Raw genomic sequence first — 24,735 nt, forward strand, 5'->3', positions numbered from 1 at the left:
AAAGAGCTCAGTCACAAAGATGGTCAAGCTCAATGTCTAAAGACTAAGGAGCCCAGTGTCTAACACATGGATATATATGTAAGTAATGAGAAAGTCAGCAATAGAAATAGTTACAATAATTTATGGTTTACAGTGTGATGCTACATCTACAAATTATTTTCCACAGCCAACACCAAAGGGAAATTCAGCTGCTACTAACTTGATCCAAGATCCAGGCTCCTTTTGTAAAGCCAATGGGTAAAATAACTACAAGGGAATAGAATAGATTCTAATATAATTCAACTAAAGATTTATAAACCTGAAGTTAACAAGCACATAGATATTTAATTTAATGCTAGTGGCTAAAGCCTATAATGCTAGATATTGGGGAAACTGAGATCTGAGGACTGTAGCTTAAGGCCAGCCTGGAAGATAAACCCAAGAAACTCTTATCCCCAACCACAAGCCACACAGAGGAGAGGCTCAGGTGGTGGAGTTACAGCCAGAAGGGGAAAAAAGCCAGATGTAATTGCCTGAATTCAAGCCCATACACAAACACACGCACGCATGTACACACACATACATACACAGACACAATGAAAATGGATAAAAGTCTGTCTTTTTACAAGCTCTAAAAATGGGGGAAAAAAATCAAAGTGTTCTAAATTCCAGAGGGAAATGGGTCCTTTCCCATGCTCTCAAACAATCAACTGTGCCAGGAGTTTGCCCCAGTGGTAGAGTGCTTGTCTAGCATACACAAAGACCCAGGTTCGATTCCTTGGTACCATATGTATAGAAAAAAGCCGAAAATGGTGTTGAGGCTCAAGTGGTAGAGCTCTAGCCTTGAGAAAATCCAAGCACAGGGCTCAGGCTGTGAGCTCAAGCCCAGGACTGGCACAAACAAACAAACAAACAAACAAACAAACAAAAAAAAACCCTAATCCACTGCAATGACCATTAAATATCCCAAGAAGTCGGCCAGAACACACACACAAGTCACTACTACAGGCTGTTGTGTAGAAGGTGATCTTAGTATCTCAGCAACAGGTGTATGTTTCTCTAAGATCAATTCTGATTGTCTATCATCTAGAAAAGAACCATTCCATCTACATTTTCAAGTGCAATTACAGAATGCATTAAACAATGTTTCTCTCTCTCTCTCTCTCTCTCTCTCTCTCTCTCTCTCTCTCCCTCTCCCCCTCTCCCCCCTCCCTCCCTCCCTCCCTCCCTCTCCCCCTCTCCCCCCTCCCCCCTCCCCCCTCCCTCCCTCCCTCCCTCTCCCTCCCTCTCCCTCCCTCTCTCTCTCTCTCTCTCTCTCTCTCTCTCTCTCTCTCTCTCTGTTAGTCCTGGGCTTGAGCTCAGGGCCTGAGCACTGTCCTTGGACTTTTTCAAGGCCAGAGCTCCACCACTTGAGCCTCAGCACCACTTTTTTTCTATGTATGTGGTACTGAGGATTTGAACCCGGGTCTTCACGCATGCTACGCAAGCACTCTACCACTAGGCCACATTCCCGGCCCTGTTCATCTCTTGTACTCCTCATTTTCTGTATATTTTCCATTTTCTTTTTGGATCATTAATGACAAGTCGTCTGTTTTATTATTTAAGTTTTGTAAAATTATCAATTTATCTTAAATTATTTTGTATTTACCAATTCCTTCCTGAATTTTCCACTTGTCAGTTTTTCAGTTAAATAGTAGTCCCATTCTTATTATTTAATAAGAGCATTCAAAAGCCCTAATATTTCTGAGGTCAGCATAGACCCATCCAACTCATTTAAATGAGTTGTTATATATAATTTCAATTTTGAAATTTTTCCACACAAATTTTGGATGGGTATTTTTATTGTTTTTACTCAACTGCAATTACAGATTATATCCTAAACAATATCCCTTTTTCAGAATTTAGTGATTTTCTGTGCCTTAGATTGAAACCTTTCATGCACATCTATTTCAAGCCCAAGTGGTGTGAGCTCATGTGCATCAGTTCTACTGTGCTTCCTGTAGCTAATACTTCTAATTGAGGACCTCTCACTCCACTTACAATTTTGAATTTATTTTATTTTTTTTTTTTTTTTTGCCAGTCCTGGGCTTGAGCTCAGGGCCTGAGCACTGTTCTTGGGCTTTCTCAAGGCTAGAGCTCTACCACTTGAGCCTCAGCACCACTTCCAGCTTTTTTCTATGTATGTGGTACCGAGGAATTGAACCCGGGTCTTCATGCATGCTAGGCAAGCACTTTAATCACTAGGCCAAACTCCCGGTCCCTTGAATTTATTTCTTATAAATGGTTTGGTTTGCTGGCACAGTGGCTCACGCCTATAATCCTAGCTACTCAGGAGGCTGAAATCTGAGGATCAAGGTTCACAGCCAGCCCAGGCACAAAAGGACCTGAGACTCTTATCTCCAATTAACCTCTAGAAAATGGGAAGTGGGGTTTGGCTCAAGGGTAGGGTGGTAGCCTTGAGCTGAAGAGCTCAGGGACAGAGCCCAGGATGAGTTCAAGCCCCATGACCCACAAAAAAATTAAAAATGAGTAAGTAAATAAATAAATGTTTGGCTTATATTTTTTTGAGGTACTGGTTTTAGATATCTATAAAGGTTCTAACTACTCGTTATCCTCACATCAACTTGAATTTTATCTTTGCTTACCACTACACTAATTATATTTTGTTTGAGTTTAATTTTGCTTAGGCTAGAAAACCATGCAATAGAGAAAACATGAAAATGAGTTTATGATCATCAATTAGCTACACAAGGGAGTTTTACTCTGACATCTGACATGTGCGTACACACACACACGGTGTGCCTTGGTCAGATTGACAGGCGTCACTCCCTCAATCCCCCCTCTCAAGGGTGTGGGGAAATGACTGCCACTCTTAAGCAGGATGAGAGCCTGGAACAGAGCCCTGGAGGACTACCCGGTGTCGTCTGTGGGAATCGGGCCTCCCCAGTCACTGAATCACCATCACTTGACCTTGGGCTAGACTCTATATCTGTGAGAAATAAACTGCTATTGCTTATGAGCTACTAGCTTACGCTCTCCTTGCTTACAGCAATTCAACTGGACTAAAAAGAGGTTTCTTACAATGCTAGCTCAGAAGCATTTCTTTAATGAAGACTTACATACAATTAGCTCCCCTCTAACCAGAATTACAATCTGGGTAGTGGTACCTGAGGGCTTTAATCCTTACTGAGGGACACGCAAGTCCAAAAGGAAAGCAAGTGTTAAGGAAATCTTCCCAGACACTAGGCTGGAAGTATTTAACAGCGTTCATGTGAGGGAGAGAGGACCCAGGAGGGGTGACAATGCCACGCCCCACCTTACCCAAGTCGGTGATGAGAATTGGCTCTTGCAGAGGAATGTCAGGGACGGGAACGTTTGTCTTGCCGACTCGAACCTTCGTGGGTTTACGCTGGTGCCTCATCTTCCTCAGCTCCGTGTGTTTGAAGTGGGAGGCAACGTGAGTCTTCCTGTGTCCTGAGGTTCGGAACTTTTTGTCACAGTGAGGACAGGCAAAAGGTCTGACTCCTAGTAAAATAAAATCATTATTTCAAGAATCCACACCTCATACCTCAATGCCAAATGCCAACACACACTGTTAGTATTTGCGATGGTGATCTGAGTATTTCATTTGTCCCTCCCTGTTTATGGTTACACCTTCCCTTGATTGGAACAGTACAGGTAGAGGTCAGGGCAAGTGATAGAGATGGTTTCCTAGACTGAGACCAGAGCCTCACATCGTCAGCTATGGACATTCAAACACCTCATCCTTCCTGAGAACTGTGAGGAATGTGGGAGAGCTCTCTTGCCAGCTGACATGCATAGGGCCAGGAAGCCAAGGCCCTTTTGGGAGAGTACAGGTTACAAGCGCTGATGCATAGCCAGCACTGAGCGTGAGTCAGTGCCGTCCTCAAGGACTGCATGGCGTTATCCTCAACTACTGCTGCCGTGTCGTTCCCAGAGGGGATTTCCTCTACTTGACAACATGGAGGCAGGCGGGCGCACCTGTGTGCAGGCGGATGTGCACCTTGAGGCTCCCTGAGGTGGAGAAGCTCTTCATGCAGTACTGGCACTTGAAGGCCTTGATGCCGGTGTGGGTTTTGATGTGCGCGGTCAGCGTGCTCTTCACGGCGAAGGCGCGGAAGCACTGCGGACACTTGAAGGGCTTCTCGTGGGTGTGGATGCGGATGTGACGCACGAGGTCGCTGGGCTTCCGGAACTCCTTGGTGCAGTAGGGGCAGACGTGCCACCGCACCCCGTTCTCTTCTCGGATGGAGCCTGCAGTGACAAGGAGAAAGGGCTCGTCCATTCCACCCGGAAACCACACACCAGGGCCTGCCGCTCCCTTCCACAGGGAGAGGGAGCAGTACCCACGCAGCAAGTCACCCGGGAAGCACGGGAAAGTGAAATCTCCAGCACCATTGCAAGTGTCCCAGGACGACGACTTAGTCGTGGAGAGAACCCTACTTGCAAACTGCTACTGCTACAGTCAAGAGCAAGTAACTCAGCAACCCCAGGGCAGAATGCCTTCACTCTGGATGAGAGTAAAAGTGTGATCAAGTGACTCTGACCAACTTGGAGGTTTCTGGAGAGGAAGAGGAAGGAGGCAAAATTCACTGACTATTATCGGGAGTCTCAAATAAATAGTATAAATGCCAACGATCACCCAGGGAATGTATAAACACATAGGTACATGGTCTACACAATACTACACTCTATGAACAAGCGCTAAAGACGCTTTCCACAAATCACAAAGGTTACAACTATAAACACTATTACTCCACTATCCATTTCATTTAAAATTATTCCGAACAGAAAAAACACAAATAAAAGCTATAAATAAAATTTGGAGAAATAATTTCTAAAGTCAAAAACCTTGAAATAAAACTCTACAAGATCATTTTTTATTTTTAAAAGGTTTGGTTAGATTTACTCATCTGAAATTAAGCAAGTATCTACAGTAATTATATAGACAATTCAACTCAAGGAATTATTCTAAAATCCAAAGTATTTTGCTCATTTCAATGAAATTCACCCGAAAATTTTGAGTCAAACTTAAATTTATGCCAATACAGGTATAGTTTTCTTTTTTTCTTTTCCTTTTTTGCCAGTCGTGGAGCTTGAACTCAGGGCCTGATCACTGTCCTTGAGTTTTTCCTCAAGGCTAGCACTTTATGACTTGGGCTACAGCATCACTTTCCACTTTTTCTGCTTCATGAAAGCTAGGCAAGCACTCTACCACTAGACCACGCTACCAGCCCCAAAACATAGTTTTCTTCAATGATTAAAAAAAAAAAATCTAAGCCAGACTTCAGGGGTCTTGTCTGTAACCTACAACCCTAGCTACTCTAGAGGCTGAGATCTGAGTATCATGATTGGAACCCAGCAGAACAGGAAAGTCAGTGAGACTCTTATCTCAAATTAAGCACCAAAAAAGCCATCAGTAGAGCTGTGGCTCAAGTGGTAGAGGACTAGCTTTCTGCAAAAAAACTTAGGGACAGTGACCAGGCCAGCCTTCCACTCCCCCCAACCCTTACCCCTGACCCGCAAAAAAAAAAAAAAAAAAAAAAAAAAAAAAGTCCATCACCTCTTTTCAGTTATCAGCAAACAAATGCAGAGAATTTTTCCCTCTGTATAAGTTAATATAGAGTTAGAAAATATGTATAATATGTTCTTGGCATAAAATACAATCCAAGGGGAAAAAATTAGGTTTAAAAAGCAAAGTAAAAAAAAAAAAGCCGAGACCGGGAGTTTGGCCTAGTGGTTAAAGTGCTTGCCTAGCATGCATGAAGACCCGGGTTCGATTCCTCGGTACCACATACATAGAAAAAAGCCGGAAGTGGTGCTGAGGCTCAAGTGGTAGAGCTCTAGCCTTGAGAAAGTCCAAGGACAGTGCTCAGGCCCTGAGCCCAAGCCCAGGACTGGCAAAAAAAAAAAAAAAGCCAGGTGCTGTGGCTGTAATCCTAGCTACTCAGGAGGCTAAGATCTGAGGATCAAGGTTCAAAGCCAGCCCAGGCACAAAAGGACCTGAGACTCTTATCTCCAATTAACCTCTAGAAAACAGGAAGTGGGGCTTGGCTCAAGGGTAGGACAGTAGCCTTGAGCTGAAAAGCTCAGGGACAGTGCCCAGGCCGAGTTCAAGCCCCATGACCCACAATAAACCCCTAGAATATTATTTATGTCTTAACACTGTCCCCAGAAAGCAGATGTTTTTAAGAGATATAAAAATATGCCTTTAATTATAAAAACTGTCAGTAAGTTCTAATCTTCCAGGAACGGACTGTAACAGAGCCTCCAAATTGGTAGCAATGCACCCGTCTCAAAACATGACCTGTGTATGTTCACCAAAGAAAAAAGTGGAATTCAGAGTTCTGACCGTAACAAGTAGAAATGTTCAGAAAAGCAACTGCCCTCACTGACACTGCTACGAGACAGATAACACACAGAATCATCCCCAAAGCAACAACAAATTTGCAAACACTTAGCATTGAGGAAGGCAGTCCTGTACTGTACATGTATCAGGCATGTGAGGTACAAGGCTGAGATGGGTACATGCACTAACCCCATTAATTCCATTAGCTTTAGGAAGAGACAATGGAAAGACTCCTGCCTCACAAAGCAGGCCCCTGGCTGCACGATGAAGGCAGCTATTAGAGCCAAGAGACATTTTCCCTAGGTACATTTACTGGATGGATGAAAAGGCTAAAGCCAGGAACAGGGAAGTCCCCAAAACCAAACCTTCTAGCCAGGGTAAGCAATGCCTCATGGAACACAAGGCTCAGTACCAAACAGCAGGAAAGGCCTGTCCATGAAGCCTCAGGTGCTGCCAAGGGGAAAAGCCCTGTTTATTTCCTTTATTCCAATCAGACAAACGCCCCTGCCGCCCCGCCCCTTTGGCATTCAACACAGCCAAGGCAGAGGGAGGCAGGGGGAGACAAGGTAGCAAGGCTGGGCCCATGCAGGCCACCCACAGGGCAAGAGGCAGGCAGGCGGAGGGACAGAAAAAACCTCCACGAATTTCTAGGGGGCGGAGGGTGGCCTGTGGTACTCACAAAGCTCAAGTGCAGGAGCTGGAATGGGTAATGAATGCTCTCACTGCTGTAAAAGAAACGCCGTGAAAGGAGGAAAAGATACGTTTTGCTCCCAGTTTCAGAGGTGTCAGCCCGTTATGGTGGGTAGGGCATGGCGGAACAGTTCACATCAGTGTAGCCAGGAAGGAGGAACAGAGATGGAGAATGCCCATGCTAATTAATTATAGGGGCCTTTTTGGTTTCTGTCTGGGCCCCAAGCCTTTGACCACACTCATGATATTGCCTCAGACACCCACAAGTGTGTTGCATCAACTTCCTGGACCCTTGCCAATCCAGGCAAGCAGACAGAACATGCTAACTGTAAGAAATGGAAAGTTCTTTTTGAGCAAAATACAAATGCTAAGTCAAGCGAAGGACTTGCAAGGTCATGAGACTCCCCCCAAAGCCCTGGAGGTGTGCGCACGCAGCATGGTAAAGCCACTTCAAGCTCTTCTTTTTTCATGAACTGTAATACCAAGTTGAATGCAAACATTCTGAGCCAGGAATTGGGCAGTTGTAGAAATTTGGCTACCAGCACAGATGCTGACTCTAAATGCAAATCTTTTTGTAAAGAAGTCCATATCTTCTGCTTCATGCTATACAATTCATCAGTAATAACCCAAGATTTTAGTTTTTATTTTACTCGCTAAGGGATCTAAATCCAAGGAGTAAATCCACACCTCATGGCCTTTAATACGAAGTTTGCAAGCAGGATGTGTGCAAACACTGCATAGAGGCAGCTTGCAGGAATCCGTGATAAAAGGTAACATAGGGAGGTCACAGCACTAACGTCGCATAAACTTTGGCAAATTACCAGCAGTACATCCATTTTGAAGTGAAGTGACATACCAGTGCAGGAAGTATTTGGAGCTATGTCTCAGTTTTGTCCCTCCTAGCCATTGACAGTTTGTAAACGTACTGCTAGGACACCTGTCAGCAGAAGTTACACAGAAAGCATGTGGAACTGTATTCTGACCCTACAAATAACAGAATGGACACAACTGGGGATGCGAAGCCAATGCGGCCTTCGTATCAAGTGCTGGCAAGACGCAGACTTTCGGGCCAGACACTGAAGGCCAAGAAGCACCAAGGGATGGACAATGGTTAGCTGGACACAATTAACAAAGACCAAGGTATGCTGAGTGACACGACACTACAGTGACCAATGCCCAGAGACGATGGCACTCCCCTAGTATCAGTGGATTTGCTGTGAGGATCTGGACGCTTCAAGGTAGCCAGCACTCTCAGACTGGCAAAAGGCAGCTCTGGGAGCAAATACCCCAACTGTTAGGAAAAGATGCAGAGTCCATCTGAAAATGAGAAGAGGATGAAGCCACACTCGAGAACTAGAGAGCAGCTCGTGTCTCGCCAGAACAGCTTGCTGGAACGTCACCATTACGACTGCTGACTCCCATCCGGCCTGCACCACTGACAGAGTCATGGCAGCCTACTCAGTGGTCAGCACCTGGCAGCATACAAGGCCTGGGACTCTGTCAGCACCCCGGTCAGCTCCTTCAGCGGTTACCAGGCACTGGTGACTTCTTCACCACACCATCCACAGCTGACCTAGACATGTGCCGCGGGCAGGAATGGCTTTCTCAAATCACAACTGCTTGCCTGGCTCTAGCTTTGTCAGTCAGCAGCGAATCGTGAAGCCTTTCCTTGCAGAACTGCCGAACAGACACGCCCTGCCTGTGGATGGTAACCAGCTGGGTGGCAGCGGCAGCTGGACTGCTGACCGTTATCAGATGAAGCAAGCACTCATGAAGAATCTGTCAACCCCAGGAGTGGAGAAGTGTCAGATTCTGTTGCTCACACTGGGGCAGGAAGGCTACAGACTTTCTGAATCAGGCTGCTGAACTGCCTGCTGGGCCCGTAGCACCCTCAGCAGCAAGTTTCACAGTGCAACCCTTGTCACAAGTCTTGCCTCAGACCTTCTTGCCAGCCCTCACTACCCTCCAAGAGAGGGGCCATTCCTTCATCTCAGCACTACATGCCTGGAGGAAAACTCCACTCCTCCCTCCTGCGCAGATGCATGCCCAAAGGCTATGCAGGAAGGAGCCCCGGGAGCCCACTCAACCCCCTCCTTAGCAGACCAGGCCAGGCTGGAGACACAGGTCGCCACACCAGCACACAGCACTGCTCTGACAGTCAGCTATATGGGAGAAGCAGATGTCGTACAGCAGTTCCTTCCAGCTGTCACAGGTGGTCGAGCAAAGCCACAGCACATCAGGAACAGTGAATATACAGGGAGTGACTGAATTTTCAATCCAAGGGCCCAGCATGGATTATACCTTCAAGCTGGAAGAACTCTGAAAGGAAGAGATGGACACGGAGACCCTGCACAGCACTTACACAGAGTTTTCCCTGGTACCTTAGGGCAAACCCATGTCCTGCCATGCGCAAGGGGGGTCTGAAGCATCTGGCTTTGCAGAAACAATGAGAACCCACCCTGCATGTGGCCCAGAGGATACCTGGTAGGGCTTTTATGAAGGGCCTCGGCCGTTTTACGCTGAAGGCTCATGAAGAACTTAATCCTCTTTTCTCAGGGAACCACACACTAATGACTGGACCTCCCCAGTCAGTTCAGGATCAGGACACAGATGTTCAAGAGACAGGGAGCGGAAAACAAACACAACAGACAGGAGTAATAAACACCACAGCCCACATGTAATAGATTTGTTTTACATTGAAATTCAGCTACCATCATTTACCACATTAGAGTAAAAACAATTACAATCATAGCCTAGCGAAAAAAGACATTTGGTAATACTAAGCCCAGTTACAAAGAAAAGAAAAACAAAAACTCTTACCCGGCTAATGAACCTTACCCAAGCAAGACACATTAAAACTATCCCAGTAAGACTTCATCAAGCTAGCCTTGATCAAAGAAAGCTCAGAGACAGTGCCCAGGCCCTTGAGTTCAAGCCCCAGGATTGACACCCCCCCTCCAAAAAAAAAAAAAAAAAGATGTCACCAAGCCAACAGCTTCTGCACAGGGAAGGGTAATCACCAAGCTCAAAAGATGGCCTAAAGCAAGACACAGGCTCACTCCTGTCATCCTAGCTACTCTGGAGGTTGAGATCTGAGGATCAAGGTTTAAAGGCAGCTCAGGCACTAAAGAACCTGAGATTCTTACCTCCAATTAACCACCAGAAAACTGGAAGTGGGGCCGTGGTTTCAAGGATAGGGTGGTAAGCCTTGAGCTGAAGAGCTCAGGGACAGCGCCCAGGCCCAGAGTTCAAGACCCACGAACGACCCCCATACACACAAAAAAAGTCAGCCTACAAAATGGGGAGCTCTTTTCCAGCTACGTATTGGACAAGGGTCTGATAACTAGAATATACAAGGAGCTCCCAGAGGCAGCAGAGATGGCCAGTGCTCACAGGAAGTCATCCTCAACATCCTTCACCTGAAAGTAAGCTAACCATCTCACCTCATCTTCAACTGTACAAGAGCAACAGGAGGCAGCGAGGGTCAGAGAGGAGCAGAATGCCCTCTGGACAGAAAGGGCCCGGTGCCTGGTAGGACCACGGACCCCATCTGCACAATTCTTGTCGAGAATGTAGGCATCTCACCATGCAGTGTGGATGTATGTGAACTGAGACTCTTCACAGCTTCTGACCTTGAGAGCCTATTTTCACTGAGATGGAGGCAGGGTCAGAAAGACACTTTCAGTGAGAAAAGCCTCAGAAAGCAGGGTATTGGGAAATGTAGCAGAATCCACCTTCACTGTACGTAAAGGATGATTCTACCCAAAAGAAAGAGGAAAGCCTGGAACCCAAGTTGGGCTGGGAAATGGAGGACCAAAATGGAGAAGCGTGGGTAGACACAGAATGGCTCGGGTAAAGGATCAAAGAGAGTGGGCCTGGGCCCACCGGGCACTGTCCGGTGGCAGCACACAGCAAAGGAGGAGGAAGAGCCCACCAGAGGCTGCTGGGCTGGGCAGCGGAGCCACAGAGGCAATAAGCAGTGAGTCAAGACCAAAGAGGTGCAGGAAGTGTCTGGGTACAGGGACTGGCTGAGAAGCCAGGAGAGAAGCCCACTGTAACGAATGCATGCCACAAGCACTGTGACCGCCATCTGACTCCAGCTCCAGTCCACAACGGTTACATTCAGAACCTGCAGCCACCACATAGCCTTCCCCAAGAGCAGGGGGCCACAGGTCCACACGGTCCGAACCACACTATTACCGGGCAGAAACGGTGACTTCTTCTTCATGACTTTCTTTTCTTTCTTCTCTGCTTTCTCGGGGCTCTCCTGCCCCTTTTCCTGAGCAGCATCTGAGGGGTCCACGGGCTCCGAGGAGACGTCGGGGGCAGGCGGACTTGAAGGCTGTGCTGCAGGTGCTGAGGTGTGGCTGCAGTCGCCGGGAGGTGCTGTAACTGGAAGTGAAGACAGCCCACTGTTTTCTAAGGCTTGCTGAGACAGAACAAAACTCAAAGGTTAGAAGAGGCCGCGGCCCAGACTGGCCTGCCAAATCTACCCCCAGACGCCACAAAGCTTCCCCCACAGAGCTCGGACTCCACTCCAACAAACAGGCTCTAGAGTTCCCAGCAGCTGTCCACCAAAGAGGGAGGCTGTGACCTCCCTTCTGATACCTGACATCACACTCCCAGCCAAAATGCAACATGATAAAAGCAGTTACCGCTCCCATCAACTTTCAAAACTTTCCTCTGACAGCCTGAGCTGCCTTTGACTAGCAAGGCTGCTACCTTGCCTAGGTACTCTGGGTTTATCTTTAGGACACTGGTTGAGGTGCGACACTCTCACACCCCTAGTGGACTTCTTACCGTGAGATAGGAAAGGTTGGTGTAAATATGGACAAGAGGAGAGGAGGAAGGACCCTTGCGTGAAGGAGAAGAACCATGGAAATGGTCCTGGCCTGGGGTGGCAAGTCAGGAAGGCACTCTCTACCCCAATTCTTCCTCTCCTGGGTAGGCTTCGGCTGCTCACCTACCAGCAGCAAAGCCAGCCTAGCACCCTGCTTGTATAGGACACATTCATGACTCTTACCAGATAGTCAAGAAAAATGAAATATTTCTGGCAAGTCACTCAACAAACAGATACTAGTTCTAAAGTCTTTTCAAGTAAATTCGTAGAATAAAAAGAGTAAGCCAGCCAGGCACCAGTCGCTCACGCCTATAGCCCTAGCTCCTCAAGAGGCTGAGATGCGTGAGATGAGGGAGGGTTGTGGTTCATAATCACCCCGGGCAGCAAAACAGGAAAATCTTTAAGACTTTTACCTCCAATAAACTACTCAAAAAGTTGGGAGTGGCTCAAGCTGTAGAGCACTGGCCTTGAGCAAAGGAAGCTCAGGCCCAGAGCTTAAACCCCAGGGTCAGGGTGGGAGGGCAGGGAAGGAGGGAGCTGGATCTCTTTTAGATGGGTGGACGAGGGAACTAGGGAACATAGTACTTGGAATTCTGCACTGGCCATTCTGTCTCACCATAATCTTTTTCAGTGTTGACACTGTAAATCAGGACACCTGTCTGACGAGCCTGGCCGAGCTCTCGTTCAGAAACAATCCTGGCTTCTGGCCAAGCCTAACACACAAGCCTCAGGCCACAGGGAAATAAATGTGCTTCACCTGGAGGATGTCCTGGTTGATGCCCACCGTAATGCTCAGCTGCTGCCCGGCCTGCGGGGTCGGCTGGGCATCCACAGTCCCGGGCTCTGACAGCTCCAGGAGCTGCTGGATGACCTCCGTCACTGCCTGCGAACTCTGCTGGCTGGAGGTGGAGACCTGGGCTTCCGTCTGCTGCAGAGGCAGGGTCTGAAAAAGCGTGGCCTGGAAAACAGTGACATTTTCATTGAAAATGCAATTTTTAAGGCTACATCAGTATCCATATCCTAGCACACATAAAGTAAATGTATTGCCTCAACAATTTGTATTAGGCCTGTGTTAGGGCCAACACTGGTTCTTAAAGGAACACACCCAAATACACTGTTCCATAACTTTTTAATAACTTCAATAACATAGAGGCTTCATGTCCCTGACATACCACTAAAATGAAGGAATGAGGGAGGGAGGAATGGAAGGAAGGATGGAAAAACTCCTTCAGAGCCTCTATGGTACAAGAAAGAACTCATCTGAGCCGGGGGTGCGGTGACTCACGCCTGTAATCCTAGCTTTTCAGGAGGCTGAGATCTGAGGATCAAGGTCAAAGCCGGCCTGGGCACGAAAGTCCTGAGATTGTTATCTCCAATTAACCATCAGAAAGTGGCACTGTGGCTTAAGGGGTAGGGCAGTAGTCTTGAGCTGAAGAGCTCAGGGACAGCACCCAGGCCCAGTTCAAGCCTCACAACCGACCAAACAAAAAAACAGGATGCACCTGATACTTAGAAATGAGGACCTGCCTCTAACAATCAACAATAACAATAACAGACCCTAGTACTACTTGTAAAGCCTATGGGATCATTAAGGAGAGCTTTTCTTTTCCTTTTTTTTTTTTTTTTTTTTTTGCCATTCCTGGCTTGAACTCAGGGCCTAGGCTCTGTCCTTGGGCTTTTTCAAAGCTAGTACTCTACCACTTAAGCCACGGCACCACTCTCAGCTTTTTTCTAGGTATGTGGCACCAAGGAATTGAACCCAGGTCTTCATACAAGCACTCTACCACTAGGCTAAAGTCACAACCTCAATGAGAGCTTTTCTAAATTAAAAATGTTATAGCCTGGCATGGTGGCTCACACATATAATCCTAGCTACTCAGAAAACTAAGATCTGAGGATCAAGGACCAAAGCCAGCCCAGGCACAAAAGGATCTGAGACTCTTCAATTAACCTCTAGAAAACGGGAAGTGGGGCTTGGCTCAAGGGTAGGGCGGTAGCCTTGAGCTGAAGAGCTCAGGGACAGTGTCCAGGCCCCACAAGCCCCATGACCCACAAAAAAAAAAAAAGTTATTATGGAACACAAAAAAGTAATAATATAAAGCTGAAGAAGTCTTTCAAAAATAAAAAGTCATAACTAAATGAAAGGATCTCTAGGATAGGGAAATAAGAGCTTTATCTTGAGTGATTGTTGTTCTTAATGTACTGTTATTTTTCTTCTTGTTGCTCTTTGGTTAGTCTCATATTGTTACTGTACTGACTTTGTTACCTGGTATATTATATACACATTAATTTGTTTATTTGAAATAGAAAAGGGAAAGGGGGAAAACAAGATGATTGGGCAGGGGTGGGGGGAAGGAAATGGGGACAAAAACATGAGAAGGGGTATCCATGTCTGAGAAGTAATGTACCTACTATATGGCGACTGTAACTATAACCCCTCTGTACATTACCTCGATAATAAAAAGTGAGAAAATATTTACTAACTTCATGCTACACCATTAAGAAAAGAAGAAGAGGAAGAAAAGAAAATGCAAAGGACAAAGAGACAGGCAGCTGAGCTCTGATCCCTTCCAGATCCTAAAGAAGGCGGGGAACTTATAGCTCTCCCACACAAAGTGTGCCTTTGTACACGGAGCTGGCTGAATTTCAGGACCCTAAATCCATACACCGCACCTTTTGGGAGCTTCTTTATTGAGAATATGAGCTTTGGAAAATGAGCTCAATCAGGAAGTGGCGCTGTGGCTCAAGGGGTAGGGCGGCAGCCTTGAGCTGAGTAGCTCAGGGACAGTGACCAGGCCCAGAGTTCAAGCCCAGGACTGACGACAACAACAAAAGATCTGAATTATTATTCCAAGCTATTCGCTATATCCACATTTTGGTTTGCATACTGCCAGAGGAAATAGTGAAAATTATGATAATAGTTTACCATAGAATATTAATGCAATTGGAATAGTTAGTGGATCTAAATACAAACATATATATACATTTTTTCGGGGGGGGGAGGAATCCTGGGGCTTGAACTCTGGGCCTGGGCCTGTCTCTGTGTTCTTCAGCTCAAGGCTATTGTCCTATCCCTAGGCCTGGGCGTTGTCCCAGAGCTCTAAGGCTCAAATCTACCACCCTACCCCTTGAGCCACCACCCCACTTTCCATTTTCTAGGGGTTAACTGGAGATAAAAGTCTCAAGGTCTTTAGTGCCCAGGCTGGCTTAGAACAGCGATGCTCAGATCTCAGCCTCCTGAGTAGCTAGGATTACAGGCATGAGCCACTGTGCCCGGCTGGTTTATATTTTTAAAAAATTAAGTCCAAAATAGAAATTTTCAGAATTATCACACTCTACTATTCTTTCACTTCCTGTTTTACAACATTCCCCTCAATAAACTGAGGTACTGTAACAAACTTCAAAACTATGAGAAACAGTAATCACTAAAAATGAAAATTAAGTATTACCCAGTTCGATCTCCACACTGATAGAAAGCAGCTAGATAACTATGAGTACTTACGAAAACTTCAATGATTTGTACTTAAAAGTCTACTTGGGCTGGGGCCAGGGAAGGCAGCTAAAACCACTCCCTTGTACAGGAATGCCACCTCCCCAGCCTCGGGAGCACTCATGGAGAGCTGCCCCCGTAAGAATTTCTACTGATTAACAGTTCAGCTTCTACCCCACCCATAAAAGACCTACCAGCAATCAGACCCGGCGCAACTTCTCTGGTCCCAACCAAGGGGGTTGCCCAGGAGCATACCCCAATAAACTTTCCTCTACTTGCCTTAAAAAAAAAAAAAGTCAACTCCATTAGATTGGTCCTAGTAGCTCACACCTGTAATCCTAGCTACTTAGAAGGCTGAGATCAGAGGATCACAGTTCAAAGCCAGCCCAGGCATGGAAGTCCATGAGATTCTTATTTCTAACCAGAAAAGGGAAGAAAAAAAAAACAAAAAAACAAGCCAGAAATGTTGCTGTGGCCCATGAGGTATAGTGGTAGTCTTCAGCAAAAAAGCTCAGGGGCAAAAGCCCCCAGGACTGGGACCAAATCAAAAACAAAAACAAAAAATTCTACTACTTCTACAATCCTACAACTCTGCTTAATTTAGTGCCAACTAAGAGGACAGTATACAAGTTCCTGAGTAAGCTGTGCTATAAAACCTTAGGGAAAAAGAACGAAAGCATAGATGCATCTGAGGGTGGGGATGGGGTAGAGCTGTGTGCTGTGCTTAGATGTATATGTCTGTATTTCCAAGTATAATGTGCCTATGTGTGTGAATATGCATGCATATTTGTCCCTAGAGACAATGCCTAATTGCATGTGTTGGAGAATATAATTCAGTATCCTAAAGATCAAAAGCCTTAGAAAAAATGATCACTGTCACATAAGAATGGAGAAATCTTACTTATGAAGATTAATTTTTAAATTATAATGTAAAGATAAAAGAATTTCAATAATAATCATCAGTACTATTGTAGGAATTATAGCACCATAAATTACTGATCATACTTTGATTTTTATAATTTCAGATGATAGAACACAAATCAGGACTATCTATTATGCTACAGTTTACAAAGACTGACTTTCCTCCATCAATTAAAACAGAAGCACCTTACCACTATATAAAAAAATTCCATGGTACATTTTTAGTACTCAATATTGGATTTTGGAGGTCATACATAAAATCAGATGGGAGGAAGATCCTTTTATTGGGGTTCTGGGGTAAACTCACCGTTATTACATGGGCGGTCTCCGTAGAACCTGTGGAATTTGAGGCCCCTCCCATGTGCATCTTGCTGATGTGAGTGTTCAAGCTACCCAAGCTTTTAAACACACAACTACATTCTGTACAATTATAGGTAGGACCATTCTTGACCTTAAAGGATAAAAAAGAAAAACATTACTTTTATTCTCAATAATCTGAAAAAGAAAAATGCTAGAAAACCCTCATTTACCATTCCGTTCAAAATGAGAAGAACAGGACAACCTTTCACCATTAGTTTGGTTTCTTCTAAGTTGAGACAGCTCTTGAACCAACAGGCCATCTCTTTTAACTCAATAATGCTAGTAGGAGATCAACTGAAATGAAAGTGGCTCAGGAATGAAGAAACCTTTAGTTATAATTTTCAGCTTCTAAGTGACTAATTACAATGCTCCACAAGGAGGGCAAGACAATATAAATGCCACTCTCATGAACAGATTTGGAGTGTATATACACAGATTAGGAAGGAAGGTGACACAGTCTGTCACTTTTTATCAGCAGTTGTAAGTGTCCCTCCTCAGTGACTAGTGTGTAAAACCACGACAAAGGCAGAAAGAGACCACAGAGAACAATCAAGTGACCCACAGCACCTGTGACACGAAAGCATGCTGAGCCCAGGCTTGACCATTGCCACTGTTACAGAGACTGGCTTAGAAACTCATGGAGCTCTCCGAACTTGGACAAAACTCCCATTCTGCTGCCAGCATCTCAATAACCAGATCACAGATCGGTTATTGTTTACACGACAACTAGAGGACCTGCTGAGGTCCCAGGTGGGCTTCAGCAGATACTGGACCTGGATAACAGCCTAGAAGGTTCCTGAGAGCCAGCCAAGTGCACAGCATCCCCACGTGGCCTCCAGTACTCAGAACCAAGTCTACCAAGCACCTAGGCCGCCTCCTTGTGCTCTTTCCAGACTGCAGCACAGACAATCAGCACCTCATCAGTGTCAACTCGCCCTTCCCACTGTCTCTGCATCTTAGATAATAGATGTGTTTTTACAATAACTTGTTACAAATGAAATTCTGAATCTCATTCTAAAATTTTGTGACATACAGGAATTTTTTTTCATTTTAGATACCAATTTCTTCATTTTAGACTTTATCCTGCTATTCTAAAATTAAAAATCAGTTCTACCTTTGTTTTTAGGGTTTGTGTTTGTTCTCTGTTGTTTTCAATACAGTCCAGGAAGGCCTCAAACGAATGGTTTTCCTACCTTAGCCTCCTAACTGCTGGGACTGCACCTGAGACACATTTGCCTAGTACCCTTACAGATCACTTAAGTAGTGGTTACAATTTACTTCACTTTTTCAGAGGAAAATTAAAAAGATACACATTATACATATTTGCTTTTAAGAATGGTAAGTTTTCATTGTTCAGAATCATTTCTTAAGAGCTGGCGCCAGTGGTTCACACCTGTAATCCTAGCTATTCGGGAGGCTAAGGTCTGAGGATCCTGGTTGGAAGCAGCTGGAGCAGAAAAGTCCCTCTGTGAGACGCTCATCTCTAACGAACCACTAAAAAGCTGGAAGTGGTAGAGTCTTCGCCTTGAGCACAAAGAGGCTCAGGGGCAGCACCCAGGCCCTGAGTTTAAGTACTGCGACCAATTAAAATAAAATCAATTCACAGAATAAACTGATCCATGGCAAAGTATTTGCCTTAAGTATTCCTTTCTATTGTACAATTAGACCATGATTAAGACACTAAATGAAGTGAGTGGCAACAAGAAGTTAATCTGCCTAACGGACATATGAACCGGGGCTCTACAAGTCTGACTGGCAGAAGAGTGTGAGGTCCTGTGAGCGACAGGGTCAGCCTGGAAGACACTGTAGCCTAAGGTCAGTCAGGGGGAACGTGGACAGTCCCAGCCCACACGCTGCCTTAGCAGTGCCAGCAGTCAGGTTTTCTCAGGTGTTTTCCTGCCTTATCCTTCTACATCTTATATTTGACAACATCAGTATTTCAAGCTTATTAAAAGAAACAGATCATAGCAACAGATCACAACGACAGCATTATGAGTATTTTCAAATACATATTCTTCAGTATAGTACTATAGTACTATGTGCAATACGAAGTACTTGGTTCCACACAAAATAAGCCAAATTGAAGTTCATAAATATAATAAACATATATATATATGTACATAGCTCTGGATTATATATAATATTTTCTTCCTAAATCAGGTAACTACACACAAGCTTGCAATTTAAAAAACTGGAGCACAGTTTCTCAGGTTTTCCACCCACCTGAAGCTGTCCCCAGAGCTCAGAACTATGCTCACCTCTGAATGGACTCTCTGCACATGGGACTGAAGGTTCCCTTTCTGAGAGAAGGCAGCAGGACAAAAAGCACAGGCATGGGGCTTTTCGCCGGTGTGCTTTACCATGTGGGTCTGCAGTGCCCCCTTCTGGTTAAATGCCTTTCCACACTCGCTGCATTTGAATGGCCTCTCACCTACAAAGAGAAGCAGATATGTGTGTGATAGGATAAAAAAAAACAACTATGCAAATTAGCAGACTCAAGACCCCAAACCTCATCCTTCAGCAAAACATCTGGAACTTTTCCGCTCAGACACACAGTGGCCATCACCCAGGCCAGCTCCAGAGCCACTGCCAGAGCCATTGCCACCCTTCCCCAATCTAACTATTCTCTGTGGTTTGCCCCAGTCCAGCCCACAGCCCAGAGGAGGTGCTGCTCTGTCACCTTGTAATTAGTGTGTCTGTGAGTGGTACTGGGCTTTGAACTGGGGTCTATGTGTATCCCTGAGCTTTTTTTGCTCAAGGCTGGCACTCTATCAAACCTCCACTTTGGAATGATTTGACAGTCCTCTACAGAGACACTTTCCTCAGTGTTGTAAAGGAATGCAGAAAAGCATAGTCTGACATGACTGATCAACCACAGCCCTGCCCAGACAACTGTGCAGGAAACCACATCATGAGAACACAAAGAACACAAAATGACAATGCAGCGGTCACTTTAATATCCAATACATAGGGGCCGGGAGTTTGGCCTAGTGGTTAAAGTGCTTGCCTAGCATGCATGAAGACCCGGGTTCGATTCCTCGGTACCACATACATAGAAAAAAGCCGGAAGTGGTGCTGAGGCTCAAGTGTTAGAGCTCTAGCCTTGAGAAAATCCAAGGACAGTGCTCAGGCCCTGAGCTCAAGCTCAGGACTGGCAAAAATAAAATAAAATAAAATAAAATATCCAATACATAAAGGTTTGCACAGTTCTCCCTTGTCCTTCGTTAGAGCTGACCTTGGGTGACTAATGCAATATGGTAAACTGGCAATATTTTACAAAATGGCAGGAGTCCTCAACTGTGAACACTGTACTTGTTTTGGTTTTGTTTTGTTTTGTCTTTTTGCCAGTCCTAGGCTTAAGCTCAGGGCCTGAGCACTGTTCTTGGACTTTCTCAAGGCTAGAGCTCTACCACTTGAGCTTCAGCACCACTTCTGGCTTTTTTTTTTTCTATGTATGTGGTGCCTAGGAATCGAACCCAGGTCTTCGTGCATGCTAGGCAAGCACTCTACCACTAGGCCAAACTCCCAGCCCACTGTACTTGTTTTCAAATATTCAAGCAAAGCTAATGAATGAGCAAGACAAGGCACAGAGAAATGAATTTTTTTTTTTTTTTTTTTTTTGCCAGTCCTGGGCTTGAGCTCAGGGCCTGAGCATTGTCCTTGGACTTTCTCAAGGCTAGAGCTCTACCACTTGAGCCTCAGCACCACTTCCGGCATTTTTTGTATGTATGTGGTACCGAGGAATCGAACCCGGGTCTTTGTGCATGCTAGGCAAGCACTTTAACCACTAGGCCAAACTCCCGGCCCCGAGAAATGAATTATTACTTAGATGCTTTACAGTATAGTTCATGAAGGCAGGATTATTGTAACAACATCTGAAGAACCAGTGTTGTCTTTAGAACTAATTAGCCTAGGGACTGGCAGTATGACCTAGTGGTAGAGCCATGCACATAGAGCCAGGTTCAATTCCTCGGTGCCACATACATGAAAAAGTCAGAAATGGTCCTGTGTTTCAAGTGGTAGAGCCTTAGCCTTGAGGAATACCCAAGGACAATGCTCAGGCCCTGAGTTCAAGCCCCAGGACTGGCAAAAAAAAAAAAAAAAGAAAAGAAAGAATTAGCCTAGGTGTTACCATAGACCTCTAGTGCCAATTCCAATAACAAGTGCCCCCAAACATCAGGCACTTTTCTGCACACACTATGTGGATTTTCCTGTTTATAATTTAGGACAACTATATGATGGATATAATATCACCATTTTTCAAGTGAGAAAATGTCAGATAATTCAGTAAGATCAGAAAATTCACCAATACTATACAATAAAGTTTAGAAAGCCCCGGATCAGATTCAAGTTGAGCTAATGCTAGGGCATATTTCCTTCCCTTTTTGCCACTAATACATCATCCCGAAGCAATCTGCTTCATACCTGTGTGTATCCTTACATGTCGCGTTAACTGGCTGGGCTTCTGAAACGTCTTCCCACAGTGTGGACAGGAGTAGGTGAAGTTACTTCTGTCAATATTCCGATTATAAGACCTTGTACCTGATACCCTAGGTGTCACAGGGAGAAATACTCATTATCCCTCTTACATTTGCAGTTTTAAAATGAGAATACTACCAGGAAAATTCATTTTCCCATTTCTGATGAAAGAGAAGCCAGGTACAACATGGTAGCTAATGGTGGACTGTCTTTCCTAGACCGGCCTCAGTTGGTCAGAGACCCCTGCAATTCCACGCAGCCTCAGTCTGCTTTCAATGGCATTTGGGGCTGATCCTTTCTACGTCATCCACACACCTGACAGCTGACTCTCTACCTGGTCTTGCGGTGGCTGGCTTGCCAGCAGCTTCAGTGGCCCCGATGTCATCCAACCTGCTCCTTTCTACCTAGCAACCAGGTCTACTTCAGGGGTCATGTCCACCCCCCAAATCTCCAAACACCTCAGCACATTCCCTTCCCTCAGCTTTGGTCACCATTCATCCAGAACCCCCGGAAGGACAGGTACATCCTGCCAGAGATGTCCTCAGGCAGCCCCAACAGTGCTGAGAGTAGCACTTGGGCCTTGGGCCTGTCTCCTTCAGACTGGGCCCACACAGGCCCTCTTCCAGGAAGCACTCATCACATTTGTCCCAGCCTTTTCTTTTCTTTTCTTTTTTGGTCGGTCATAGAGCTTGAACTCGGGGCCTGGGTACTGTTCCTGAGCTCTTTAGCTCAAAACTAGTGCTCTACCACTGGGTCACAGCACCACTTCCCATTTCCTGATGGTCAATTGGAGATAAGAGTCTCAGGGGTCCTCAGATCTCAGCCTCCTGAGCAGTGAGGATTACAGGCATGTCCACCAGTGCCCTGCTTCTTTTCTCTGATTTTCAAACACACAGGAAGCTCAGGGCTCATTCTCTTTACAGGACACCTTCCTGAGCATGCTTCTCAACATTCTGAGACGACCTAGAAGTCAGGGCTGTCTGTGGCGCCTGGGACTTGCTACACATTTCCAACCATCCCCATAAGTTTGTAAAAAACAGCCTCAAGTTAAACGGACAGATAACACAACAGCTAAACAGTAGCAGATCCAGCCCTTGCTGGTCTGTTGGGAAATCTGCTTAGGGAATGTATAATGGACCGTCACTGTGAGCTAACCTAACTTGAGCACAAAGACCGGGAGGAGTTCTCAGTCACATTACTAAGAAATGAAGGATACTAGGAAAAAAAAAAATGTAAACAGGAATCCTATGCCAAAAGGAATGAACGTACATATGTAATCAAATACAGGCATGGTCGCTACGATTCTGAGATCCAATGGCAGTCTTTTCACTTGGTTTTACATCACCAATTCTTGAGCTGGTAGACATGAAACCTCTGAACATCACTTGGTCTCTAATCAAGGGTTGCTCATTTGCAAAATGGAGACATAAAAGCCTATTCTATAGGGTTGTTTGTAATAATCAAATGAGGTTCTACATTCTTGTGCAAATGTTAAGAATACTTCCCAGCATGTATTAAGTTCTCCACAGCCAGATACTAGAAACAGATTCACTGGTTTAAAAAGCTGTTACATATGCTGTTTCTTGACCATGCTTTTAATTTTGGGGCAAGGAACTGAAGTCCTGGGGTTTGAACTCAGGTCCCCGTGCTTCACAGGCAGAAAGCTCTAAAATGAGAGCCCTTCCCCCAAGTCCTTCCTTCCATTGATGCCTTGTGTATAGTTGGGACAACAGGCACATGCCATGGTGCCAGGCCTGTTGGTGAAGACAGAGTCTTCACCTCCTGAGTGGTCATCCCTGCCCAGGCTTTATAGTGTAGCACAGGCGCTTCGGGCTCACCTCTGTGCTGACCAGCTCTCCAGCGGACTCAACAAGGCACCTCAGGACTGATCATCTGACACCTGGCCAAAATGGCAGTGAGGTCCCACCGGCTGCCTCTTCTTTGCAAAGCAGTAAATATGCTAACCAAACTCAGCAAAGTGTGCCCGTTTTCCGCACCCTACCTGACTTTATAGTGGGTCTTCATGTGCTCCTTCAGCTCCGCCGACGTATCAAACTCGTTCTTGCAGGCCTTGCAGGTGTGAACACGGTTGTGAGCCAGCTCCTGCCGGTGTTCCTCCAGATGGATGGCCAGCTGGCTCTGCAGTGTAAACTCATCCCCACACTCAGAGCAGATGAGGTTCTAGAAAAACAACAGCTCCTTAAAAGAACTAGGACCGGGAACAGCCACCACACAGATCATTAACTGTGGAACAAACCGCATGGTCATTTCTCAAAAACACACACCACCGTGTCCACATTAGAATGCACAAAAGTCATTTCTCTATTGGAAGGCTGGGTAAAAGGTAGCACAACCACACAATTATAAAGCAAAGTGATTCTGTGTCAACGTGCTACAGAGACCACCCTCAAACGCAATGACAGCTGCTCCACTTGTAAGTGGAGCCCCTCAGTTCATCAGAACTAGCTGGCGTGCCAAGCAAGGGACATGGACAGCCTGTGTGACAGCATGAAGCCCCGCGCTTCCCAGTGACCGCCCAGCAGCTTGCACGGGTCACACGTGGGTCTGGTGGGGCTGGTTTCTCAAGTGGAGTTGACCGTTACCCCCTGCCCCACTCCACTTAGGTGGTCTAGCTCTACCTTAGGACTACGGTGACAGGCTACGTGAACCCATGTGTGTCCACTCTGGGCCCCCACAACAGATGGACAGTGATCTGATGCCCAGATGACGGAACAGCAGAACAGCCCAACAGGCAACTCCCACGGTGGTAACTGCTGAGTCAACCAAACTGTAATGTATACTCTACTTGCTATTCCATATGTGATTATTTACTTAAATAATCTTCTAAATCAAATATGAAAAAAGAAGCATAAGCTCATAGAGGACACCGCTGCTTCCAAGTGACAAAACATATAACTATTTCTTTCCATCAGAATTTCTTCTACTTCTGTACTAAACGTCTCACAAACACATGTAGACCTTATCTAAACTAGGTCATTAACTGATTGTACTTACAGCTAAGCTACAGGAAAAGATGAGGATGAGTGGACGACTTCCACCGATCTAACACCTTCAGCCTGGATTACTTCAAAATTATTATTATTATTATTATTGTACAATACTCTAAGGCAGAAAAGAACTACTACAGGAAAAGATGAGGATGAGTGGACGACTTCCACTGATCTAACACCTTCAGCCTGGATTACTTCAAAATTATTATTATTATTATTATTATTGTACAATACTCTAAGGAAGAAAAGAACTACTAGACTATTAGTGACTTGCAAGCAATCCAATCCCTGGGCTTCAGCCATAAGCAGGGACCCAGTGAATGCAATCAACAAGCAAGGATTATCGACTCCACTTCAGGGAACCTTCTGGAAAAGAATGCGGACAAACATGGTGGAGTAAAAATAACCATGAAAAGACTATTTGAAAATAATCTGTAAAAACCCAAAGGCTTCTAGAAATGGATGACTGTTTTTCCTCCCAGAAGAAACCATAGTAAGTGTAAAGAGAACTGAAGAATACTAGACAAGGAATAGGGAAAGCTCTGTTCTGAATTTGCACAGAGGCTAGAGTTGGAGAGTGTGCCCTGCCCAGACA

The 24,735-nt window shown here is 45.4% G+C and overlaps 1 protein-coding gene across 1 annotated transcript in view; it reads right to left on the reverse strand.

Annotated features, from left to right (window-relative positions):
* Nucleotides 1-24,735, reverse strand: part of Znf236 (zinc finger protein 236) — a 67,727-nt gene that overhangs the window by 32,486 nt on the left and 10,506 nt on the right. The window contains exons 4-11 of the mRNA XM_090352952.1: nucleotides 23,132-23,310; nucleotides 21,076-21,200; nucleotides 18,909-19,081; nucleotides 16,598-16,741; nucleotides 12,637-12,837; nucleotides 11,240-11,468; nucleotides 3,982-4,254; nucleotides 3,301-3,504 (exon numbers count right to left, since the gene is read on the reverse strand). Of these exons, the coding sequence (XP_090209078.1) occupies nucleotides 3,301-3,504; nucleotides 3,982-4,254; nucleotides 11,240-11,468; nucleotides 12,637-12,837; nucleotides 16,598-16,741; nucleotides 18,909-19,081; nucleotides 21,076-21,200; nucleotides 23,132-23,310 (1,528 nt within the window). The remainder of the gene's footprint in view (nucleotides 1-3,300; nucleotides 3,505-3,981; nucleotides 4,255-11,239; nucleotides 11,469-12,636; nucleotides 12,838-16,597; nucleotides 16,742-18,908; nucleotides 19,082-21,075; nucleotides 21,201-23,131; nucleotides 23,311-24,735) is intronic.

The sequence above is a fragment of the Megascapheus bottae genome, chromosome 19 (assembly GCF_031878675.1).
Source record: "Megascapheus bottae isolate mThoBot1 chromosome 19, mThoBot2.hap1, whole genome shotgun sequence".
NCBI classification, from domain to species: Eukaryota; Metazoa; Chordata; class Mammalia; order Rodentia; family Geomyidae; genus Megascapheus; species Megascapheus bottae.